Below are 21,675 nucleotides of genomic sequence, written 5' to 3'. Positions count from 1 at the left end.
CTTCTTAACCCAACCCTAATCCCTAGAAACTATTGATCTGTTTGTCATTACTATACTTTTATCTTTTCCAAAATATCATATAAATGGAAATATACATTAAGTAACTTTTTGAGACCAGCTTCTTTCACTTAGCATAATGCATTTCAGATTTATCCATGGTGTTTATGTATTAATAGCTAATTTCTTTTTACTGATGAGTAGCACTCCATTGTATGACAATTCCACAGTTTATCTTTTTGTCTGTTGATGGACATTTTGAGTTGTCTTCAGTTTTTGGTAGTTATGAATAGTGCTGCTATGAACCTGTGTACAAGTTTTTGTGTGGATATGTGTTTTCATTTCTCTAGAATAAATACTTATTAATAGAAGTAGGATTTCTGGGTAACACTGCAGGTATTTGTTTAATTTTTTAGAAACTATCAACCTATTTTCCAGAATCATTATTCTATTTTGCATTCTCACAAGCTAGGTAGGAGAGTTCAAGTTGTTATAGATCCTCACCAGCACTGGGTATTGTCATTTTTTAAAAAATTTAGCCATTATAATAGGTGTGCAAGAGTTTCCCATTTGGTTTCAATTTTCATTTATGTAATGACTGATGGGTTCATCATGTGTTTTTTGCCATCCATGTATCTCCTCTGGTGAAAGTGGATGAGTTAAAATCACTTAGTCATGTCCGACTCTTTGCGACCCCACGGGCTATACAGTCCTATGCAATTCTCTGGGCTAGAATACTGGAGTGGGTAGCCTTTCCCTTTTGTAGGGGATCTTCCCAACCCAGGATCGAACCCAGGTCTCCTGCATTCCGGGCAGATTCTTTATCAGCTGAGCCACAGGGAAGCCCAAGAATACTGGAGTGGGTTGCCTATCCCTTCTCCAGCGGATCTTCCCGACCCAGAAATTGAAACAAGAGTCTCCTGCATTGCAGGCAGATTCTTTACCAACTGAGCTATCAGGAAAGCCCTCTGGTGAAGAGTCTGTTCAAATCTTTTGCCCTCTCTTTTTTGATTGTATTTTTTTCCAAGTTTTAAGAGTTGTTTATATATTCCACGTAAAAGTTCTTTGTCAAGTGGATGATCAGTAAATTTTCTCCCAGTCCATGGCTTTTCATTCTCTTAATGTCTTTTGAGGAGAAAAAGTTTTAACAAAGTCTAATTTATCAATTTATTCTTCTATGGACCATGCTTTTGGTTTTGTATCCAAGAAATGTTTGCCCTATCCAAGATCATGAAGATTTTCTTTGATATTTTCTTCTAAGAGTTGTATATCTTATACCTGGTCTACTATCCATTTTGAATTCATTTTCTATATATGAGACATAGGTCAAGGTTCACTTTTTTTTTTTTGCATATGGATGCCTCATTTTTCCAGGATCATTTATGCAAAAGATTGTCTTTTTTCCATTGAATTGACCCTGTACCTTCATTAAAAATCAATAAACTGAATTTACAAAGGTTGTTGCCCTAAAGTTCCAGGAGTGAGCAATGAGAATGAAACCAACACAAAATCTGGTGCAGTGGGTTAGGGGACCAGCAGCCTCTATTGGACTGAGGTGCAGAGTCCACTGTGAGTCCAGCTTTTATTCCTAATTGCAGACTACAAAACTTTCTTTAATCTATCTTTCCCAAGACACTACATTGACATAGTCCAGATCTCCTTGTTTTTATCCCAGGCTGTTTCCTTCTGGGAGAGTCTCAGGAACAATCAGCAAGTATGTAGGCAGGGTTCATACCTAACCCAAGCTCCATGCTTTCATGATCCCCGTCATACTCCCTTCTGGGTCTGGCCTTGGGGTCTGTAACAAGGCTATTATTCTAAGAAAAACATGAAAAATAGTCATCAATACAGTTTCTTGATATACGCTGTTTTTCCAGGTGTTATTTCTATGAAATTTCTCAAGGCTGTGAAAGTATATTATTAGAAATTCCCACTACAAAAGGTCAAATTCTAGAATCTATTCTGCTACACTGATCTATGTGTCTATCCTCTTACCAATACCACTGTCTTCTCTATTTAGATTCATGATATATCTTAATGTGAGTCTTCCAACTGTGTTCTTGCTTTTCAAAATTGTTTTGACTACTTTAGTTTCTTCACTTTTCCATACGAACTTTAGAATTATCTTTTGTAAAGATTTGCAAAAAATCTGCTGGGATTTTAATTGGGATTGCATTAAATCATTATATCAACTTAGGGAGAATTGACATCTTAACTATACTGAATGTTTCAATCATTGAAAATGGTATGCCTCAATGCCTCACCATTCATTAAGTTCTTCTGATTTATTTCATCAATGTTTTTTGATTTTCAAAATAAAGATCCTGTATATCCTATTATAATTATACCTGTTTCATTTATGAAGAGCTATTGGTGCTGTTTTTGACTTCAGGATTCCAATCATTTATAAACAAAAAATCAACTTGCATTTCTATATATTTATATGTTGACCTTTTTAATACTGTGACCTTGCTAATTACTTGTAAGTTCTAGTAGCTTTTTGTGTAGATTCCTTGGAATCTTCTACATGGACAAATGTATTCTCTGCAAGTAGGGGCATTTCCTCCTTCCAGTTTAAATATCTCTCATTTCTTTTTCTTATTTTGTTACACCATCTAGGATTTCTAATACATTTATGTCTATAAATTGGAATCAATATTTTGTAGAATATGAAATAAGAATCAAGCTTTGTGGGTATTTTCCACACAGCACCATTTATTCATAGCTACTTTTCCAATTGCTTTGCAGTGATAACTTCATCATAAATCAAATGTTTTTATGTGCATGAACCAGTTTCTGGATTCTCTATGGTATCCTATTCAACTATTTGACTACTCTTATACCAACACAACATAACTGTAGCTTAGTACAACATTCTTCTTTTTAAACAGAACTAATGAAAAAAAAATTTAAGATTCCATTTTTTCAGACTTGACTTTTTTAGAGCAGCTTTAGCTTCATAGCTAAATTGATAAGAAGTATAGAGATTTCCCTTATACTCCCAACTCCCACACAAGCATAGCCTACTTCATCATCAACATCCCCAGAGTGGAACATTTGTTACAAAGAATCTACATTGACACATCATTATCACCCAAAGTCCATAGTTTACATTAGGGCTCACTCTTGGTGTTGTATATTCTATATGTTTGAAGAACTATATGATGACATGGATACACCATTATAGTATCACACAGACTATTTTCACTGCCTTAAATCTCTGTGCTTCACCCATTCATCCCTCTTTCCTTCAAACCCCTGACAACCACAGGTCATTTAAGTATCTTCATAGTTTTGCATTTCCCAGAATGTTATATAGTCAGAATCATATAGTATGCAGCTGTTTTAGTCAGGGTTCTCCATAGAAACAGAACTAATAGTATGTATGTAATGTACATATATATGTATATATGTGTGCACATATATGTGTGTATATATATATATATATATATATATAGAGAGAGAGAGAGAGAGAGAGAGACTTATAATGAGGGATTGTTTCACTGACTATAGAATTTGAGAAATCCCAATGTCTGCCATATGCAAGTTGGAGCATAGGAAAGCCAGTGGTGTAGTTCTAAATTTGAAAGCCTGAGAACCAGGGAAGCCCCAGTGATTTAAGTCATAGTGCAGTCCAAGAGCCGAAGAACAAGAAGCACCCATGTGTGAGGGCAAGAAAAGATGGATATTCCAGCTCAAGGAGAGAGCAAATTTGCCCTTCCTTCACCTTTTTGTTTTATTCAGGACCTCAGTGAATTGGATAGTGCCCACCCACATGGGTAAGGGGTGATCTTCTTTACTCAGTCTGCCAATTCAAAGGCTAATCCCATCTAGAAACACCCTCACAGACACACTCAGAAATAATGTTTTACCAGCTATCTGGGTATACCTTATTTAACCCAGTCAAGTTGACACATAAAGTTAACCTTCACAGTAGTCTTTTTCATTTTAGTTTCACTTAGTAAGATGCATTTCAGTTTCCTCCATGTCTTTTTTATGACTTGGTAGTTAATTTCCTCTTAACATTAAATAATATTCTGCTGTCCAGATGCACTACAATTTATCCATTTGCCTACTGAAAGACATCCAAGTTGCTTCCAAGTTTCAGCAACTACAAATAAAGATGCTATAAATACTTGTATCCACAAAAGACTCCAAATAGCCAAAACAACCTTGAGGAAAAAGAACAAAGCTGGAGGAATTACACGTCCTGATTTCAAACTGTATTAAAAAACCTACAGTAATCAAAACACAATGGTAGTGGCATAAAAACAGACACATAGACCAATGGAAAAGCATAGAAAGCTCAGAAATAAACTCACATATACACAGTTAACTAATCTTTGACATGGGTGCCCAGAACATAAAATAGGAAATGGATACTCTCTTCAATAAATGGTGCTGGGAAAGCTAGATATCCACATTGCAAAAGAATGAAATTGGACTCCTCTCTTATGTCACTCACAAAACTAACTTGAAATGGATTCAAGACTGAAATGTAAGATCTGAAATCATAAAACTTCTAGGAAAAAATATAGGGAAGATCTCCTTGATATTGGTCTTGGCAATGATTTTTTAGATAATCCAAAAGTGCAAGCAACAAAAGCAAAAATAAACAACTGGGACTACATCAAACCAAAAAGCTGTACAGCAAAGAAATAACCAAGAAATGAGAAGATAGCCTACAGAATGGGTGAAAATATTTGCAAACCATGTATTTGATAAGGGGTTGATATCTAAAATACATAAGAAACTCATGCAACTCAATAGCAAGGAAACAAACAATCTGATTTTAAAAATAGTCAAAGAGCCTGAGTAGACATTTTTCCAAAGAAAATATACAAATGGTCAACAGATACATAAAAAGGTGCTCATTACCAATAACCATCAGGGAAATGCAAATCAAAAGCATAATGAGATATCACCTCATACCTGTTATAATGGCTATTATAAAAAGAAATATATGTAAGAAATAACAAATGTTGGCAAGGTTGTGGAAAAAGGGAACTCTTGTACATTGTTGGTGGGAATGTAAATTTATACTGCTATTATGGAAAACAGTATGAAAGCTCCTCAAGAAATTAAAAATAGAACTATGATAAGATCCAGAAATTCTACTTTCGCATATGTATACAAAGGAAGTAAAATCAGTATCTGGAAGAGACATGCACGCTCATATTCATTATAGCATTATTCACCATAGGCCAGGTATGAAAACAACCTAAGTGTCTGCTAACATACTAATGGAGAAACTATGTTATATACACATAACAACAGAGTATTATTTAACCATAAAGAGGGAATCCTGTCATTTGTGACAACACAGATGAACCTAGAAGGCATTATACTAGGTGAAATACACCAGAAGGGAAAGATAAATATTGTATGCTATCACATACAGTGTGATATGGAATTATTATATGTGGAATCTTAAAAAAAAAAAGTTGAGCTCATACATATAGAATAGAATGGTGGTTACCAGGGGTTAGAACATAGAGGAAATGAGAAGATGTTGGTCAAAGGGTATAAACGTTCAGTTATAAGATGAATACGTTCTGAGGATCTAACATACAGCATGGTGTGTGTGTGTATATATATATATATATATATATATATATATATATATAACATGTAATCATTAATAATTCTGTATTGGATACTTGAAATTTGCTGAGGAAGTAACTGTAAAGCATTCTTCACCACACACACACAAAGTAACTATGTTAGGTGATGGAGGTGTGAATCAACTTGATTGTGGTAATCATCTCAACAATGTATAAATACAGCAAATCATCATGGTATACCCTTTAAATATGTATAATTTTGGATTTGTCGATTATACCTCAATTACTTGGTGACTCAGACGGTAAAGAACCCACCTGCAATGCCGGAGACCTGGGTACAATTCCTGGGTGGGGAAGATCTCATGGAGGAGGGCATGGCAACCCATTCCAGTAGTCTTGCCTGGAGAATCCCCAGGGACAGAGGAGCCTGGTGGGCTACAGTCCACTGGGTGGCAAAGAGTCCAACATGACTGTGCAACTAAGTACACACACATACCTCAATTAGGCTGAGGGCGAAGCATGGAAATCTGAGTGCAAGTTTACATATGAAAGTTTTCACCTCCTTCAAGTAAATGCTGAGACTCATAATTGCCAGACACATGGTAAGAATATGCATAGTTTGTAGGAACCCTGTAATATGGCTGTACCATATTACATTCCCATCAGCAATGAAAGAGTATCTGCAGGGCTGCAGCCTTGCCAGCATTTGATGTCATCAATGTTCTTGGGTTTTGGCCATCCTCACAGATGTGTAGTATTATCTTAACGTGATTTCAATTTCCATTTGCCTGATGACATATGACGTGTGACACCTTTTCATATACTTATGTGACATCTGAGTTCGATCCTTGGGTCAGGAAGATCCCCTGGAGAAGGAAATGGCAACTCACTTCAGTAGTCTTGCCTGGGAAATCCCATGAACAGAGGAGACTTGTGGGCTACAGTCCTTGGGTTGCAAAGAGTTGGACATGACTAAGCAACTGAGCACTCAACTCACACCATAACGTCTTTGGTGAGCCTTGCTCTTTTGGAGGCGCCTAGCCTAAGTGTTTGTTTGTTTATTTTTTCTTTTAGTACAGAAATTAACTTGTGTCTTATTGTTATTGATTTTTCATCCAGCTTTATTGAGATAAAACTGACACACAACACTGTAAAAGTTTAAGGTGTACAGCATAACAATTTGACTTACAGGTCATGATTATCACAGTTAAAATCAGCTACACACACACACAAACACTTCTACACCTTGAGCTTCTGATTGGAACAGCTTTGAATCTGAAGACTGAATTGCAGTGACCTGACATCCTTCCAATATTGACTCATAACATGGTATCTCACGCCACTAATTTAGGTCTCTGAAATTTCTTCCAATATTTTTTTCACTTTCTGCATAGAGGATTTGTATGTCTTTTGTTAGGTTTATTCCCAGGAATTTGGTATTTTCATATGGTATAAATGGTAACATTTCAAAATTTTCACTTCATACTCTTTTGAAAAGACTATTTGCCACTTAAAACAATACTTTCAATATATTATGGGGTTCGTAACAGGTTGACATAACATATATGACATTGATGACAATATTCAGGAAAGATAAATAAAATTATAATTATACTGTTGTAAGGCTTTAGTACACTGTCAAATGATTAAGTACTATTTCAAGATAGAAATAAATAAAGGATGCATGTTGTAATCATTAGAGTAACTACTAAGTATATATTGTATGTAAAAAGACAGTAAAAGAGGGAAAATGGAGAACTAAAACATACTTGACTAACCTGAAAGCAAGCTGAAAAGGAGAAACGACAACAACAACAAAAGTAACAGATGGAAAAAATTAAAACGCAAATATGGTATACTTTAAGCCGACCATATCAGCAATCACAAATTTAAATAGACTAATTGCTCTTTAGGATGTCCCAAATGGCTCAGTGGTAAAAGAATCTTCCTGCCACTGCAGGAGAAACAGGTTTCATCCCTGGGTCAGAGAGATTCCCTGGAGAAGGAAATACCAACCCACTCCAGTATTCTTTTTTTTTTTTCCATTTATTTTTATTAGTTGAAGGCTAATTACTTTACAATATTGTAGTGGTTTTTGTCATACACTGACATGAATCAGCCGTGGATTTACATGTATTCCCCATCCCGATCCCCACTCCCACCTCCCTCTCCACCCAATCCCTCTGGGTCTTCCCAGTGCACCAGGCCCGAGCACTTCTCTCATGCATCCAACCTGGGTTGATAATCTGTTTCACCCTAGGTAATATACATGTTTCGATGCTGTTCTCTCAAAACATCCCACCTTCGCCTTCTCCCACAGAGTCCAAAAGTCTGTTCTGTACATCTGTGTCTCTTTTTCTGTTTTGCATGTAGGGTTATCATTACAATTTTTCTAAATTCCATATATACGTGTTAGTATACTGTATTGGTCTTTATCTTTCTGGCTTACTTCACTCTGTATAATGAGCTCCAGTTTCATCCATCTCACTAGAACTGATTCATTCTTGCCTAGGAAATCCTATGGACAGAGAAGCCTTGCGGAATACAGTCCATGGGGTCACAAAAGAAGCAGACATGACTTAGTGACTAAACAACAATAATAGCTCTTTAAAAGAAAAAGATCATCAGACTATTTTTTTAAAAGACCCAAAAATATCCTGAGTATGAGAGACTTTAAATATAATTGATTTAAATATAAATAATTGGAAATAAAACACAGGAAAAGATACTCTGTGAAAACAGTAACCATGTGAAAACTAATGCAGTTATATTATTAATGGTCAAATAAGATGTTAAGGAAGAAGTAACAGAGGGAAAAAAGAAATTCATAATAATTAGAAGATAAATTCCACAGAAGAAATACATAATCCTAAATGTGTATGCACATAATAATATAACTTCAAAATTTATTAAGCAAACAATTGACAGAATTGTATGGGAAAGACAAACCTAGAATTAGAGTTGGAGATTTTAACACACCTCCCCAATAATCAACAGGATAAACAGACAAAATATTAGTAAGGATAAAGAACATTTGAGTAACAATACCAAGCAACTTAACTGATACTTGTAGGAAACTACACTCAACAGCTGTAGATTGCACCATCTTTCCAAGTGCATATGGAACAATGAACAAAATATATCATATACTGAGCCATAAAACTAATAGTCAATTTCAAAGCATTAGAATCACATGAAATGTGTTCTTTAACCACAGAAAAGTTAAAATGGAAATCAACAACAATAAGATATCTGTTACTGAACCAAAATTTGGGTTCACTTGCCTACACACAGGAAAGCCAATCTACTGACACCAGGTTGTGATGAAGCAAAGAGCAGCATGTATTGTAAGGTGCCATATAAGGAACGCTGGAGGAGGAAATGGCAACCCAGTCCAGGATTCTTGCCTGGAGAATCCCCATGGACAGAGGAGCCTGGGGTCTACAGTCCATAGGGTCACACAGAGTCAGACAAGACGGAAGTGACTTAGCACACATACAAGGGGAAATAAGATCTCGCCTGTCTTGGGGCAAAGCCAGTGAGCTGCAACTACTAAGTCATACGACCCAGCATGTACTCTATAGCCTGAGCACCAAAACTAGAGAAGCTCTTGTGCCGCAGTGAAGACCCAGCATGGCCAAACTAAAAAAGAAAGAAATAAAGAAAATAGATGGGAAAAAATTCCAAATGAAATACTAACAAATCAAATACAGTGTTCTGTAAGAATGATACATATCATGGTTTTGTGAGTTTATTCTAGAAAGACATAACTGGCTTAACACTTAAAAAAATTATTCAATATAATTTTAACAATGTGATCATCTTAAAAGATACAGAAAAGGACTTTCCTGGTGGTCCAGTGGTTAAGAATCTGCCTGCCAATGAAGGGGACGTGAGTTTGACTCCTGGTCCAGAAAGATTTCACATGCTGCAGAGCAACTAAGTCCATGTGCTGTAACCACGTTGCTCACAGGCCACAACTTTTGAAGCCCCTGCACCCTAGAGCCTGGCTCTGCAACAAGAGAAGCCACCAGAATGAGAAGCCCACACACCACAGTTAGAGTAGCCCCTGCTTGATGAAACTAGAGAAAGCCCACCCAGCAATGAAGATCCTGTGCAGCCAAAATAAAAATAAATTAATTAGTTAAAATTTAACAACAACTAAAAAAAATACAGAAAAAACATTTTATAAAATGTAACACCCATTCATAATAAAAACTATTAGCTGACTAAGAATAGAAAGAACCTTTCTCAATTTGATAACGTTATTTACCTAAAACATACAAATAACATCACAATGGTGAAATAGTGAATGTTTCCCCCTAACAAGACAAGATCATCTATTATCACCACTTCTATTCAACACTGTATTGGAGTTCCTGTCAGTGTAATAAGGAGAGAAAAAAATTTAATTGCAAAGGAAATAGTAAAACTGTACTCATAAATGACATGATCGTGTACATAGAATATCCAAGGAACATACAACCTACTAGAATAAGTGAATTTAGCAAGGCCATGTGATATAAAGTCAATATACAAATATCAATAGTATTTCTTTATACTTGTAACAAACAACTGAAATATGAAAATGTAAAAATAATACCATTTACAATTGTATATGAGGTCCATCCCTGGTCAGGAATGGAACCTGGTCAGTTCCATTCCTGCCCACATGTTGCAGAGCAACTAAGCCCATGTACCACCACTGCTGAGCCTGGGCATCACAACTACTGAAGCCTGCATGTCCTAGAGTGTGCTCCACAACAAGAGAAGCCACTGCTATGAGAAGCCTGTGCACCGCAACTAGAGAGTAACCTCTACTCGTGGATACAAGAGAAAGCCCACGTGCAGCACAGCCAAAAATAAATAATTAACTATTTTTAAAAAGAAAGTGAAAAGTTATGTCACAGACTGGAAGAAAATATTTGCAATACATATATCTGCAAACAATTTGTAACCAGATTGCACAAAGAATTCTTACAACTCAGTTCTAAAACCACTGAACTTTTTAAAAATGGGCAAAAGGTTTTCACAAACACTTTGCATATATAAAGATCTATAAATGGCCAAGAAATTAAGTGGAAAGAGGTTCAATATCATCAGTCATCAGGGAAATTCCAATTAAAAACACCATGAGATAATACCACATGCCCACAAGTATGGCTAACAGTACCAAGTGTCGAGAGGCTATAGAGCAACTATATGGAATATTCCATACTACTTTGGAATTTTTATACATTGCTAGTGAGTGTATAAATGGCACAACCTCTTTTGAAAACTTTTTGGCAGTGTCAACTAAAGTTAAACATTATACCTACCTATGACCTAAATCAAATCCCTTATGACAGTGGAAGTGAGAAATAGATCTAAGGGACTAGATCTGATAGACAGAGAGCCTGATGAACTATGGACGGAGGTTCATGACATTGTACAGGAGACAGGGATCAAGACCATCCCCATGGAAGAGAAATGCAAAAAGGCAAAATGGTTGTCTGAGGAGGCTTTACAAATAGCTGTGAAAAGAAGAGAAGCAAAAAGCAAAGGAAAAAAGGAAAGATATTCCCATTTGAATGCAGAGTTCCAAAGAATAGCCAGGAGAGAGAAGAAAGCCTTCCTCAGTCATCAATGTGAAGAAATAGAGGGAAACAATAGAACGGGAAAGACTAGAGACCTCTTAAAGAAAATTAGAGATACCAAGGGAGCATTTCATGCAAAGATGGGTTTGATAAAGGACAGAAATGGTATGAACCTAACAGAACCAGAAGATATTAAGAAGAGGTGGCAAGAATACACAGAAGAACTGTACAAAAAGGATCTTCATAACCCAGATAATCACGATGGTGTGATCACTCACCTAGAGCCAGACATCCTGGAATGTGAAGTTAAGTGGGCCTTAGAAAGCATCACTATGAACAAAGCTAGTGGAGGTGATGGAATTCCAGTTGAGCTATTTCAAATCCTAAAAGATAATGCTGTGAAAGTACTGCATGCAATATGCCAGCAAATTTGGAAAACTCAGCAGTGGCCACAGGGCTGGAAAAGGTCAGTTTTCATTCCAATCCCTAAGAAAGGCAATTCCAAAGAATGCTCAAACTACTGCACAATTGCACTCATCTCACATGCTAGTAAAGTAAAGCTCAAAATTCTCCAAGCCAGGCTTCAGCAATACGTGAACCGTGAACTTCCAGATGTTCAAGCTGGTTTTAGAAAAGGCAGAGGAACCAGAGATCAAATTGCCAACATCCGCTGGATCATCGAAAAAGCAAGAGAGTTCCAGAAAAACATCTATGTCTGCTTTATTGACTATGCCAAAGCCTTAGACTGTGTGGATCACAATAAACTAGAAAATTCTGAAAGAGATGGGAATACCAGACCACCTGACCTGCCTCTTAAGAAACCTATATTCAGATCAGGAAGCAACAGTTAGAACTGGACATGAAACAACAGACTGGTTCCAAAAAGGAAAAGGAATACGTCAAGGCTGCATATTGTCACCCTGCTTATCTAACTTATATGCAGAGTACATCATGAGAAACGCTGGGCTGGAAGAAGCACAAGCTGGAATCAAGGTTGCTGGGAGAAATATCAATAACCTCAGATACGCAGATGACACCACCCTTATGGCACAAAGTGAAGAGGAACTAAAAAGCCTCTTGATGTAAGTGAAAGAGGAGAGTTAAAAAGTTGGCTTCAAGCTCAACATTCAGAAAACTAAGATCATGGCCTTTGGTCCCATCACTTCATGGGAAATAGATGGGGAAACAATGGAAGCAGTGACAGACTTTACTTTTGGGGGGCTATAAAATCACTGCAGACGGTGATTGCAGCCATGAAATTAAAAGATGCTTACTCCTTGGAAGAAAAGTTATGACCAACCTAGATAGCATATTAAAAAGCAGAGACATTATTTTGCCAACAAAGGTCCGTCTAGTCAAGGCTATGGTTTTTCCAGTGGTCATGTATGGATGTAAGAGTTGGACTGTGAAAAAAGCTGAGCACTGAAGAATTGATGCTTTTGAACTGTGGTGTTGGAGAAGATTCTTGAGAGTCCCTTGGACTGCAAGGAAATCCAACCAGTCCATCCTAAAGGAGATCAGTCCTGGGTATTCTTTGGAAGGACTGATGCTGACCTGAAACTCCAATACTTTGGCCACCTCATGCAAAGAGTTGACTCATTGGAAAAGACCCTGATGCTGGGAGGGATTGGGGGCAGGAGGAGAAGGGGACGACAGAGGATGAGATGGCTCATGGCATCACCGACTCGATAGACATGAGTTTGAGTAAACTCCAGGAGTTGGTGATGGACAGGGAGTCCTGGCGTGCTGCGATTCATGGGGTCGCAAAGAGTCGGACACGACTGAGTGACTGAACTGACTGACTGAACTGATGACTCAGCAATTCCACTTGGCCACACAAGAAAACTGAGACCAGAAATCCAAAAAAAAAAAAAAAAAAAAGACTTGTTCAAGAATAAAACACCTTCTTCATTACACCAAAAAGTGGAAATAATCCAAATATTCATCAATAAGAGAATGGATACAACTTAAAAACACTACATTGTTTTTAAACATACATTCCAAAAAAACATACATTCCAAGAATAGAAAGTATATACTGTACAATTTATATGACGTTCAAGAACAAATTAAAGTATCAGGTGTTCTCCAGACTTATTATGGTGATCATTTCACCATTTCACCATATACAAATATATTCAGATGTATAAATTCTGGACACCAAAAACTAAATATATGTCAATTATACCTCAGTAATAAAAAAACAAACAAAAATGAAAGGAATCTATGGTGATAAAAGAAAACAATGCCTGCTTCTGGAGGTGGGTATTGGCCGGGAAAGTGCACAAGAAAACTCTGTATGACTTCTCTGCTCCATATCCATCACTATGGTCATTCTACCTCTGAACCATTCCTAGAATCATCTGCTTCTCATGATCTGCACTATCCCTACCCTAGACCACATCTCAACAGTCTCTGATGTGCAGGTCAGCAGGATCCTGTGTCTGAGGAATGAATGGAAAGACAAGAGTCCCAGAGACTCGTTTGATATGACTGTTGTTCTTCTCTATGTGATTGAGCCATTACCACAAAATTTCCATTCCCCACTGATCCAGAATTTTAACTGATTTTCTTTTGTGCCTCAGTTGGTTTTCACAACATTTCCAGTGCCTTAACCATGGAAAAAGATACTGTTTCTAAGGGGAAATGTATTCTGATTTTCAACAATTTGTTAAAATTCCTTAACTTTTCAGAACCCAGCTATTTCTTTTTTTTCCCCCCATTTATTTTTATTAGTTGGAGGCTAATTACTTTACAATATTGTAGTTGTTTTTGTCATACATTGACATGAATCAGCCATGGATTTACATGTGTTCCCCATCATTGGAGACTTTCCACCTGCTTTTATTTTTATGGTATTTTTAAGTATCTTTAAATCTTTTTGATTGGTTTATATTCTGTGTGTCCAATCATCTTTAAAAATCACAAAGGGAAGGGTCTTCCATTGCTTGCTTTTGTGCACAAGAGCATGGCATGCAGCACTGGATGCATAGGAAGTACAATTGAAACAGAGCACCCCCCAGCATGTCCTCTGCCTGCCTTTCATCTGCAGAAAAACTTAAGTCAAAATTGAGCCTATATATGTGTTATGCTTAGTCACTTGGTCATGTTGGACTCTTTGCAACCCCATGGACTGTAGCCTGCCAGACTCCTCTGCCCATGGGCATTCTCCAAGCAAGAATACTGGAGTGGTTTGCCATGACCTCCTCCAGGAGATCATCCCGATCCAGGGATCAAACCGGGGTCTCCTGCATTGCAGGCAGATTCTTTACCAGCTGAAATAACAGGGAAACCTGAGTTTGTATATACTCACTTGCAAATTTGCAGTTAGCCTAAATAGAGAGAAAATTTGAGTTAAGGTTTAAAACATTTCAGAAGAATTAAAAAATGACATCCATGCCAAGTTTGAAAGTAATTAATTACAAGACAGTGAAAGTAGTAGAGCATTAAAATAAAATTACATTTTAAAATACTAACTTTTAAAGGTAATTCTTGTATTATTCTGAAATGGTAAACTGATTCAATAGGGAGAGACTACTATTCAGTTTATAAACATATTCATCAGTTTTCCTATTACTAGGCATCTCTAAATTCAAAATTATCCAATTTATAAATAATGTAATTTTATGTTACACTTCCAATATATAAAATTGTTGCATTAAAACACTTTTTAGAATTTTATGTTTAAAAGTACCTATCATAAGTTCACATTTATAACTGAAAACTTTTATGAAAGATATTAGTCTTTAAAAAGCTACAGGTCCAAAAAATGTTGATGCTAAGATTAATTAGAGTTGTAAAAAGTTGTAAAAGCAGTTGTAAAAAGCAAAATTGAAAATTCAATAGCACAAACAAAATAGCAGTTTATTATTTCTCATATAACTGACCGAGATTAATAGATCAGATTAGGAGATCCAGTCTTTTAGAGCCCCAATCTGATGGTGGACCTACTCCAATAAACAGTTTCCAAAGGTCTCTCTAGTTATCAATATTTTAGGCCACAGGTAAGAAAACAGATCAGAAGTACAGGGCAACCCAGGGCAAACTATTGCCCTTTAAATAGGTTGGGCAGAACTTGCCTAATCACCTCTTTTTACGTTCCTAAGTGAGGACTTAGTCAAACTTAGACAAATAGCTGCAAGGGAAACTGGGAAATACAGTTGCTATTTGGGCAGCCCCATCCCACTTACAGTCCTATAATGCTGTAATATGAGGAAAACAGATTTCAATGAAGAGTTAGCAGTTTGACACCCCTCTAGTCACTAAAATTCTGTGTTCTTCCTTCTGTTCTGCTCATCCCCGCCCCAAGGGAGACAACTCCAAATTCCATCCAGGTGCCAAATCCATCTCAAATTCAGGGATCTCTGGGTAACTTGTAATCACTTCCCTCAGACATGGATTGGTTTCTTGTAGTTGAGCACCTCATTAACGCAAAGGAAGTCACTTGCTTCTCCAATACCCAATAAATCATGGTCTAGTAGAAGAGACAGGATGATTGTATGAGAACTTCTTCTTTAGTATGCAGTGGCCCTTCCACCACCATAACTCTTGGGCAGTGATAAGATGAGAGATTAATATTTTGAAATCTCAAGGAAGATTCATTTAGGTAATGGAAAAAAGAAAAGACCCTGCTTTTTCTTTCTAGGAGAAAGTAGCATTAGACAGAAGAAAAGATATTTGGTGACAAAAGGCATTCTATTTTGTGGTATTTGATGGTAAGGACACTAGTTAAATAAGAGATTTCTGAAGCAAAGTGAGAAAAGAATCCAGAACAATAGTAAATAGTGGCATTTTTAGAAAAATGAGAAAATTTTGATTAGATCATTTTAATGTCACTCTTGAGAGATAAATGGCATTTTGATAAATAAGAACCATATCAAAAAAGACAGAACCACATCAAAAAAAACCCACTTTTTAAAATTACTGAGAATTTAAGCTCTATCCTTAAGCTTCTTTCCCTTTATTCTCCCATTGGGCTATGTTGATGTCATGTGTTCCCCACTGCGCATGTATGTGTCTGTGTTTTCATATAATTCAGACCATATTGTGAGCAGAAGTCTTCCTGATGGAGCCAAATGATTTCCCAAACCAAAGATCTATTTTTAAACATATTTTAAAGTAGTCAAAATAAGATAAGCTATGATCAGCTAAGAGCAGTTCAACAAAAGTATAAACTGTAAAGGCAGGATTTAGGCAAAGAAAAGAGAGATGAAAAATGAAAGAAAGACTCGTGACTAAATTAGATGTAAAAAATATCTTCATAAAGGAGAATTATATAGGGTGATTGACACCCAGGCCCAAAGCCAGACTGCCAGTGTACCTCTCTGGCATTTTCACTTGCAAAACACACACATTATGAAATTGCTCAGAAGATTACACGTGTCCATTCCCAAATACATCTGTTGCACCATACAAGGTAAACCCTTGAAAAATAACGATTGGTCTGGGAAGGATACTTTTTGGGTACGTTCAGTCAAAACCCAGTGTTGGCATTATTGGCATCAAATTATCTTCAGTAAAGTTGACTCAGGGAGTAGTACAAGGTGCACAAAGATGCATGGTATCAACCATAACCTACCTCTCCCAGAACCCCTTACACCTGTCAAAACAGACTCCTGGGTTGAATGGACCCTGGTTCTGACCCAGTGTGTGAAGTCCTGTATCATTATATTGGTCTTTTCTGCATGATTTGAAAAAAATCTGTTACTTTTTAAAAGTGGATATTTTGTGTTTTTAATTGCACAGGTAACTGTGTGAGAAAAAGAGCCTTTTAAAAGTATTATTAGTTTTTTGAAATTATGTTTGTGTATTGTCCTCCCTACTAAACTCTAAGCTCCTCTAAGTAGACAACAATCCACTCACTCCTCACTGGAGCCCAGCACCCAGGTCAGTGCATGGATATTTTAAAGTAAATTTCTATCAGTAGCATAGAACCATTTTGAAGTGAAGTGAAAGTTGCTCAGTTGTGTCAGACTCTTGACAACTCGGTGGACTGTAGCCCGCCAAGCGCCTCTGCCCAAGAAATTCTCCAGGCAAGAGTACTGGAGTGGGTTGCCATTTCCTTCTCCAGGGGATCTTCCCAACCCAGGGACTGAAGCCAGGTCTCCTGCATTGCAGGCAGATTCTTTAGCCACTGAGCCACCAGGGAAGCCCAAACCGCAGAGGGGGCATCCCTGGGTGGGCGTGAAGAATTGGTGCTTTTGAACTGTGGTGTTGGAGAAGAGTCTTGAGAGTCCCTTGGACTGCAAGGAGATCAAACCAGTTAGCCCTAAAGGAAATCAACCCTGATTATTAATTTGGAAGAACTGATGCTGAAGCTCCAATACTTTGGCCACCTGATGCAAAGAGCCGACTCATCAGAAAAGACCCTGATGCTGGAAAAGATTGAAGGAAAGAGGAGAAGGAGACGACAGAGGGTGAGATGGTTGGATGGCATGACCGACTCGATGGACATGAGTTTGAGCAAGCTCTGGGAGATAGTGAAAGACAGGGAAACGTGGGGTGCTGCAGTCCATGGGGTAGCAAAGAGTAAGACACGACTGAGTGACTGAATAACAAGCATAGAACCAAAGATCCAATTTTGGGGGTTGAGGCCGAAAGTGGACAAGGAGGCCCCGAAGTGGTTTATCAGATCTCCCGAAAGACAGATGTTCTCCACTTAAGCTTTTGGAGCAAGACTTGCTTGGTGGTGTTGTTGACAGTAGGCCCTTCACCAGTAGGTGTCTGTCACTTTAAGACAAGCACCAGGAAGTTAAAAGTGAAAGGGAGAAGCGAACGACAGAAATTCTGGCTGCTCGGATCTCCCCCTGGGAGTATTTGTGAGTTCGAGCGCCTGCAGCTGAAAAACCGAGAGGTTGTAGGGTTAATCCTTTCTGCTTAATGCGGGTTGGCCCACTTTTTATTCCCTCCGCTGGGTAAAGTGTGCGGCTGAGTGGGCGGGGTATCGCCTGAGAGGTGTGGAGCCGAACAGCCCCTCCCCACTGGCTATTGCTGATGTTGGTAGTTTGTTGCTTTATATATCTTTGAAAAGAGCCAGAATTGCAGTGTGCTCCAGATCGCAGCGGTAGGGTCTGCTGGTGTTGAGGCAAAGGCATTGCTTTCGAGTACCACAGCCAACCTCTCAGCTCTGGGTCTTGTAGCCGCAGGGCTCTCCCATCCAAGGTGTAGTAATTCCCTGTGGCTAGGAGGACGCCGGTATCTGGCTTCCTCAAAAGTATCTGCTGTTTCAGCCTTTATTTATTGATGCCACGGCCAGGTCTTACTGAAAGATGTTACTGATGTGTGTTTTCTATCTTTTGTCATCCTTTCTTTCAGACAGGTTACACTAACGCAGCCCCGTGAAGATCTCTGGAGACCATGGCCAAGAAAAGAGTTGCTGTGATTGGGGCAGGTGTGAGTGGGCTCACCTCTATCAAGTGCTGCTTGGAAGAAGGCTTGGAGCCCCTCTGCTTCGAAAGGTCTCATGACATCGGAGGGCTGTGGCGGTTCCAGGTAAACCTCTTGGTTCCTTAATACTTGGAACTCTGGCCGTAACTAGGTGCAAAAGATATTTTATCTTTTTCAGGAAATATGATGGGCTTCATAGTGATTCAACCTGCTAGACTTCAGCTTGCTGATCCCTTCTCAGCAGCTATCACCTCAGGTTCTATGCAGATTCCTCTTTCCTGAGGCTGGAAGCAAAAATGGGACAGAAGTATCACTTTTTTTTTTCCTTTACTGATGACTATGAAAATGGCACAGAGATCATTTTCATTTACAGATCTTCCTTGATTGACAATGAAATTACATCTTGATAAACCCATCATAAATTGAAAATATCCTAAGCTTAAAATACATTTAATATACCTAACTTGGTAAAGAACCTACCTGCTATAATGCAAGAGCCCACCTGCAGTGCAGGAGAGGCAGGTTTGATTCTTGGGTTAGGAAGATCCCCTGGAGAAGGAAATGGCAATCCACTCCAGTACTCTTGCCTGGGAAATCCCATGGACAGAGGATACTGGTGGGCTACAATCCATGGGGTTGCAAGAGTTGGACACAACTTAGTGACTAAACCACCCCTTAACACCATAGCTGCACCTAGCCTATGCCAAATGTGCTCAAAACACTCACATTAGACTACACAGGCAAAATCATCTCACTCAAAGCCTATTTTATAATAAAGTGTTGAATATTTTATAATTTATTGAATACTATACTGAACATGAAAACCAGAATAGTTGTAAACTGATCAGTTGTTTACCCTCCTGATCTGTGACTGGTTGGAAGCTGCCACTGCCCAGAAGCATCAGACTATGGTATGAAATATTGCTAACCCAGGAAAAGATTAAAATTCAAAATTTGAAATATGCTGTCTATTGAATGAATATTGCTTTTAAACTATTGTAAAGTCAAAAAAATCACAAGTTGAATCATGGTAAGTAAGTTGGGGAGTGTCTGTGATAAGTTTTGCTGCTATCTGGAAGAGGGCAACAATCTCCATGGTGGCAGGGTGTAACAAAATGACAATATGTGAAGTGGCTAGAAAATTTAGAATGGTTACTCTTGGTCTGCATTAATCAGTAAGTGATCTAGAATATAGTTTACAGCTCCTTCCAGGAATTCCTCTTCTAATCGTACTGTTTTTGTTTGTTTGTTTGTTTGTTTCTTCCTTTCTTTTAAAAATTCTAGTAACTTTAAACAGTTCTCTAATAATTCCAGTCCCTGAATGGTATATAAAATCTGGCCTAAAAGAATCAAAAAATTCTTTGAGCTTTTTCTTTGCTTGAGAAATCAAATCAGTAGTCCTATCTTCAGAGGAGGGCAGCAGGCACATGCAACTAGGTTTTCTTGTCCTTGCACAGATAAAGTTGTTGCTTTAATATGCACACCTGCAACTAACATATTAAGGTATCATCTAACTTAATGATAGTTAAGCTTATTGTTTGTCAAAGAATATTAACCTCCTTAACTGCCTCCAAGGCAATATCCACTGGGTTTGCTTTTAAACTCACTTTTTAAAGCCAGTGAATGGTATTAAGGTGTCAAGATTTGTTTCATATTTCATGAAGACAAACATAGTGTTTGTTAGCTACTTCAAAGTGGTTTCACAGCATTCCTTAGTTGAACAGCAGTGCTGCTGTTGTGCATCTTGCCTCTGTCTTAGCAACTAACTGACAATAGTTCTTATTCAGATCTAGGGTGAACACCCCTTAGCACACCACCCCTGCCTTGGTCATAGTCAGTCTTGCACGTGGACTGAGAAGGCTGTTAATTAATATTTTGTAATCAATAGAAAATTTTACTTTAGAAACCCAGCCATAACATAATGTAGAGTTTAAGGGCATAGTCTGGGTTCAAATCCTGTGTCTGCACCAAGTAGCATTACTGTGACTTTGGGGAAAATCATTAAATCTCTCTGTACCTCTATGTTTTCATCTTTAAGAAGGAGATACCCACTTCACAGAGTTATTGTGGAGGTTAAGTGAATAATTATGTCATCACTAATAACAGTAGCACAATAAGTGCTACACATCAGTTGTTATTCAGTAGGCCAAATGTGGGGCCCACACATTTGGCGTCTGATAAGCTTCCTAGGCAGGTTTGGCCACTACTGATCAGGTAAGAAATAGGTTAAAAGTTCACCATCCTACCTGATTATCAGGTTTCTAGCATTTATCTCCAAAGTGGCTTAAACTTCTTCCCTGTTAAAAACTCAACTTGCAGTTTGTTCTGATGATACTCTTGGCAAAATTTCAACTATTTTGCCATTATATATATATGTGTGTGTGTGTATATATATATATATATAACTATTATATATAACATATATTTTTTACATCTATTATACACACACACATACACACCACTATAATTCTAGAGCCAAAGGCCATGCCTGGCATGTATTAGGCACCAAACATATTTGCATTTTATAAATGAATCCTTGAGAAGGAAAATTTCTTGGGTGGCTGCTTAGACTGCTTGTGGAAATAGACCTTCATTCTCACATATTCCAGTTACACAGTTGTGAAACCTGAGATATTTGTTAACATTTGTTAATTGCAAATTAAGCCTGTTTGACTTGTTGATGCTGGTTTTCTCAAACATTTCCTTTGAGATCTGCTTTTCTTTCACCTCCTTGCTTGTTATTTGCAGCCTTCTCCCCCACCCTACCCCTCTCACACTTCTGTAATTTCATTGGGGGTTTCATTTATGTAAGATCATCCCAAGCATATTGGAATTTCACTGTTGCTACAAGGTGTCCAATAGTCACTGGGGACTCAGGGCTTCCATTTTCTTTCTTGTAATAGGTCTCAGGGATTCAGGATACATGCCTTTCTTCTTGACCTCTTCATTAATGTTAGATCTGACTGAGGGTGAAACATAGGTAGTGATGTGAGACATATCGCTTTAATGTTCATTACTACAGTATTACTTTATAAACAAAGTGGCTTAAAATGATAAATTGCTTGGGAAATGTTGAGGTTTTAATAAGTATGCAATGCTGTAGAATAATTTTTAATTTTAGTTAAATTTAAAAAATCTCAATGCATACCAACT

General features: G+C 37.7%; 1 protein-coding gene across 7 annotated transcripts in view; it reads left to right on the top strand.

The window, feature by feature from the left end:
- The first annotated feature begins 17,903 nt into the window (after window positions 1–17,903).
- FMO5 (flavin containing dimethylaniline monoxygenase 5) overlaps window positions 17,904–21,675 on the top strand; it is a 40,542-nt gene continuing 36,770 nt past the window's right edge. For 3 of the 7 annotated variants that reach the window (XM_070467201.1, XM_020909011.2, XM_070467202.1), the window contains exons 1-2: window positions 18,161–18,297; window positions 18,451–18,627. In XM_070467201.1, coding sequence (XP_070323302.1) covers window positions 18,493–18,627 — 135 coding nt within the window. In that variant the 5' untranslated portion in view covers window positions 18,161–18,297; window positions 18,451–18,492. Of the gene's footprint in view, window positions 17,990–18,160; window positions 18,350–18,450; window positions 18,628–21,675 lie in introns of those variants that run through there. The other 4 variants (XM_020909016.2, XM_020909015.2, XM_020909012.2 and 1 more) reach the window with 4 other exon arrangements.

Source organism: Odocoileus virginianus, chromosome 5 (assembly GCF_023699985.2).
Source record: "Odocoileus virginianus isolate 20LAN1187 ecotype Illinois chromosome 5, Ovbor_1.2, whole genome shotgun sequence".
NCBI classification, from domain to species: Eukaryota; Metazoa; Chordata; class Mammalia; order Artiodactyla; family Cervidae; genus Odocoileus; species Odocoileus virginianus.
Note: the sequence above shows the minus strand (reverse complement) of the source record. Positions and strands in the feature narration are given on the sequence as shown.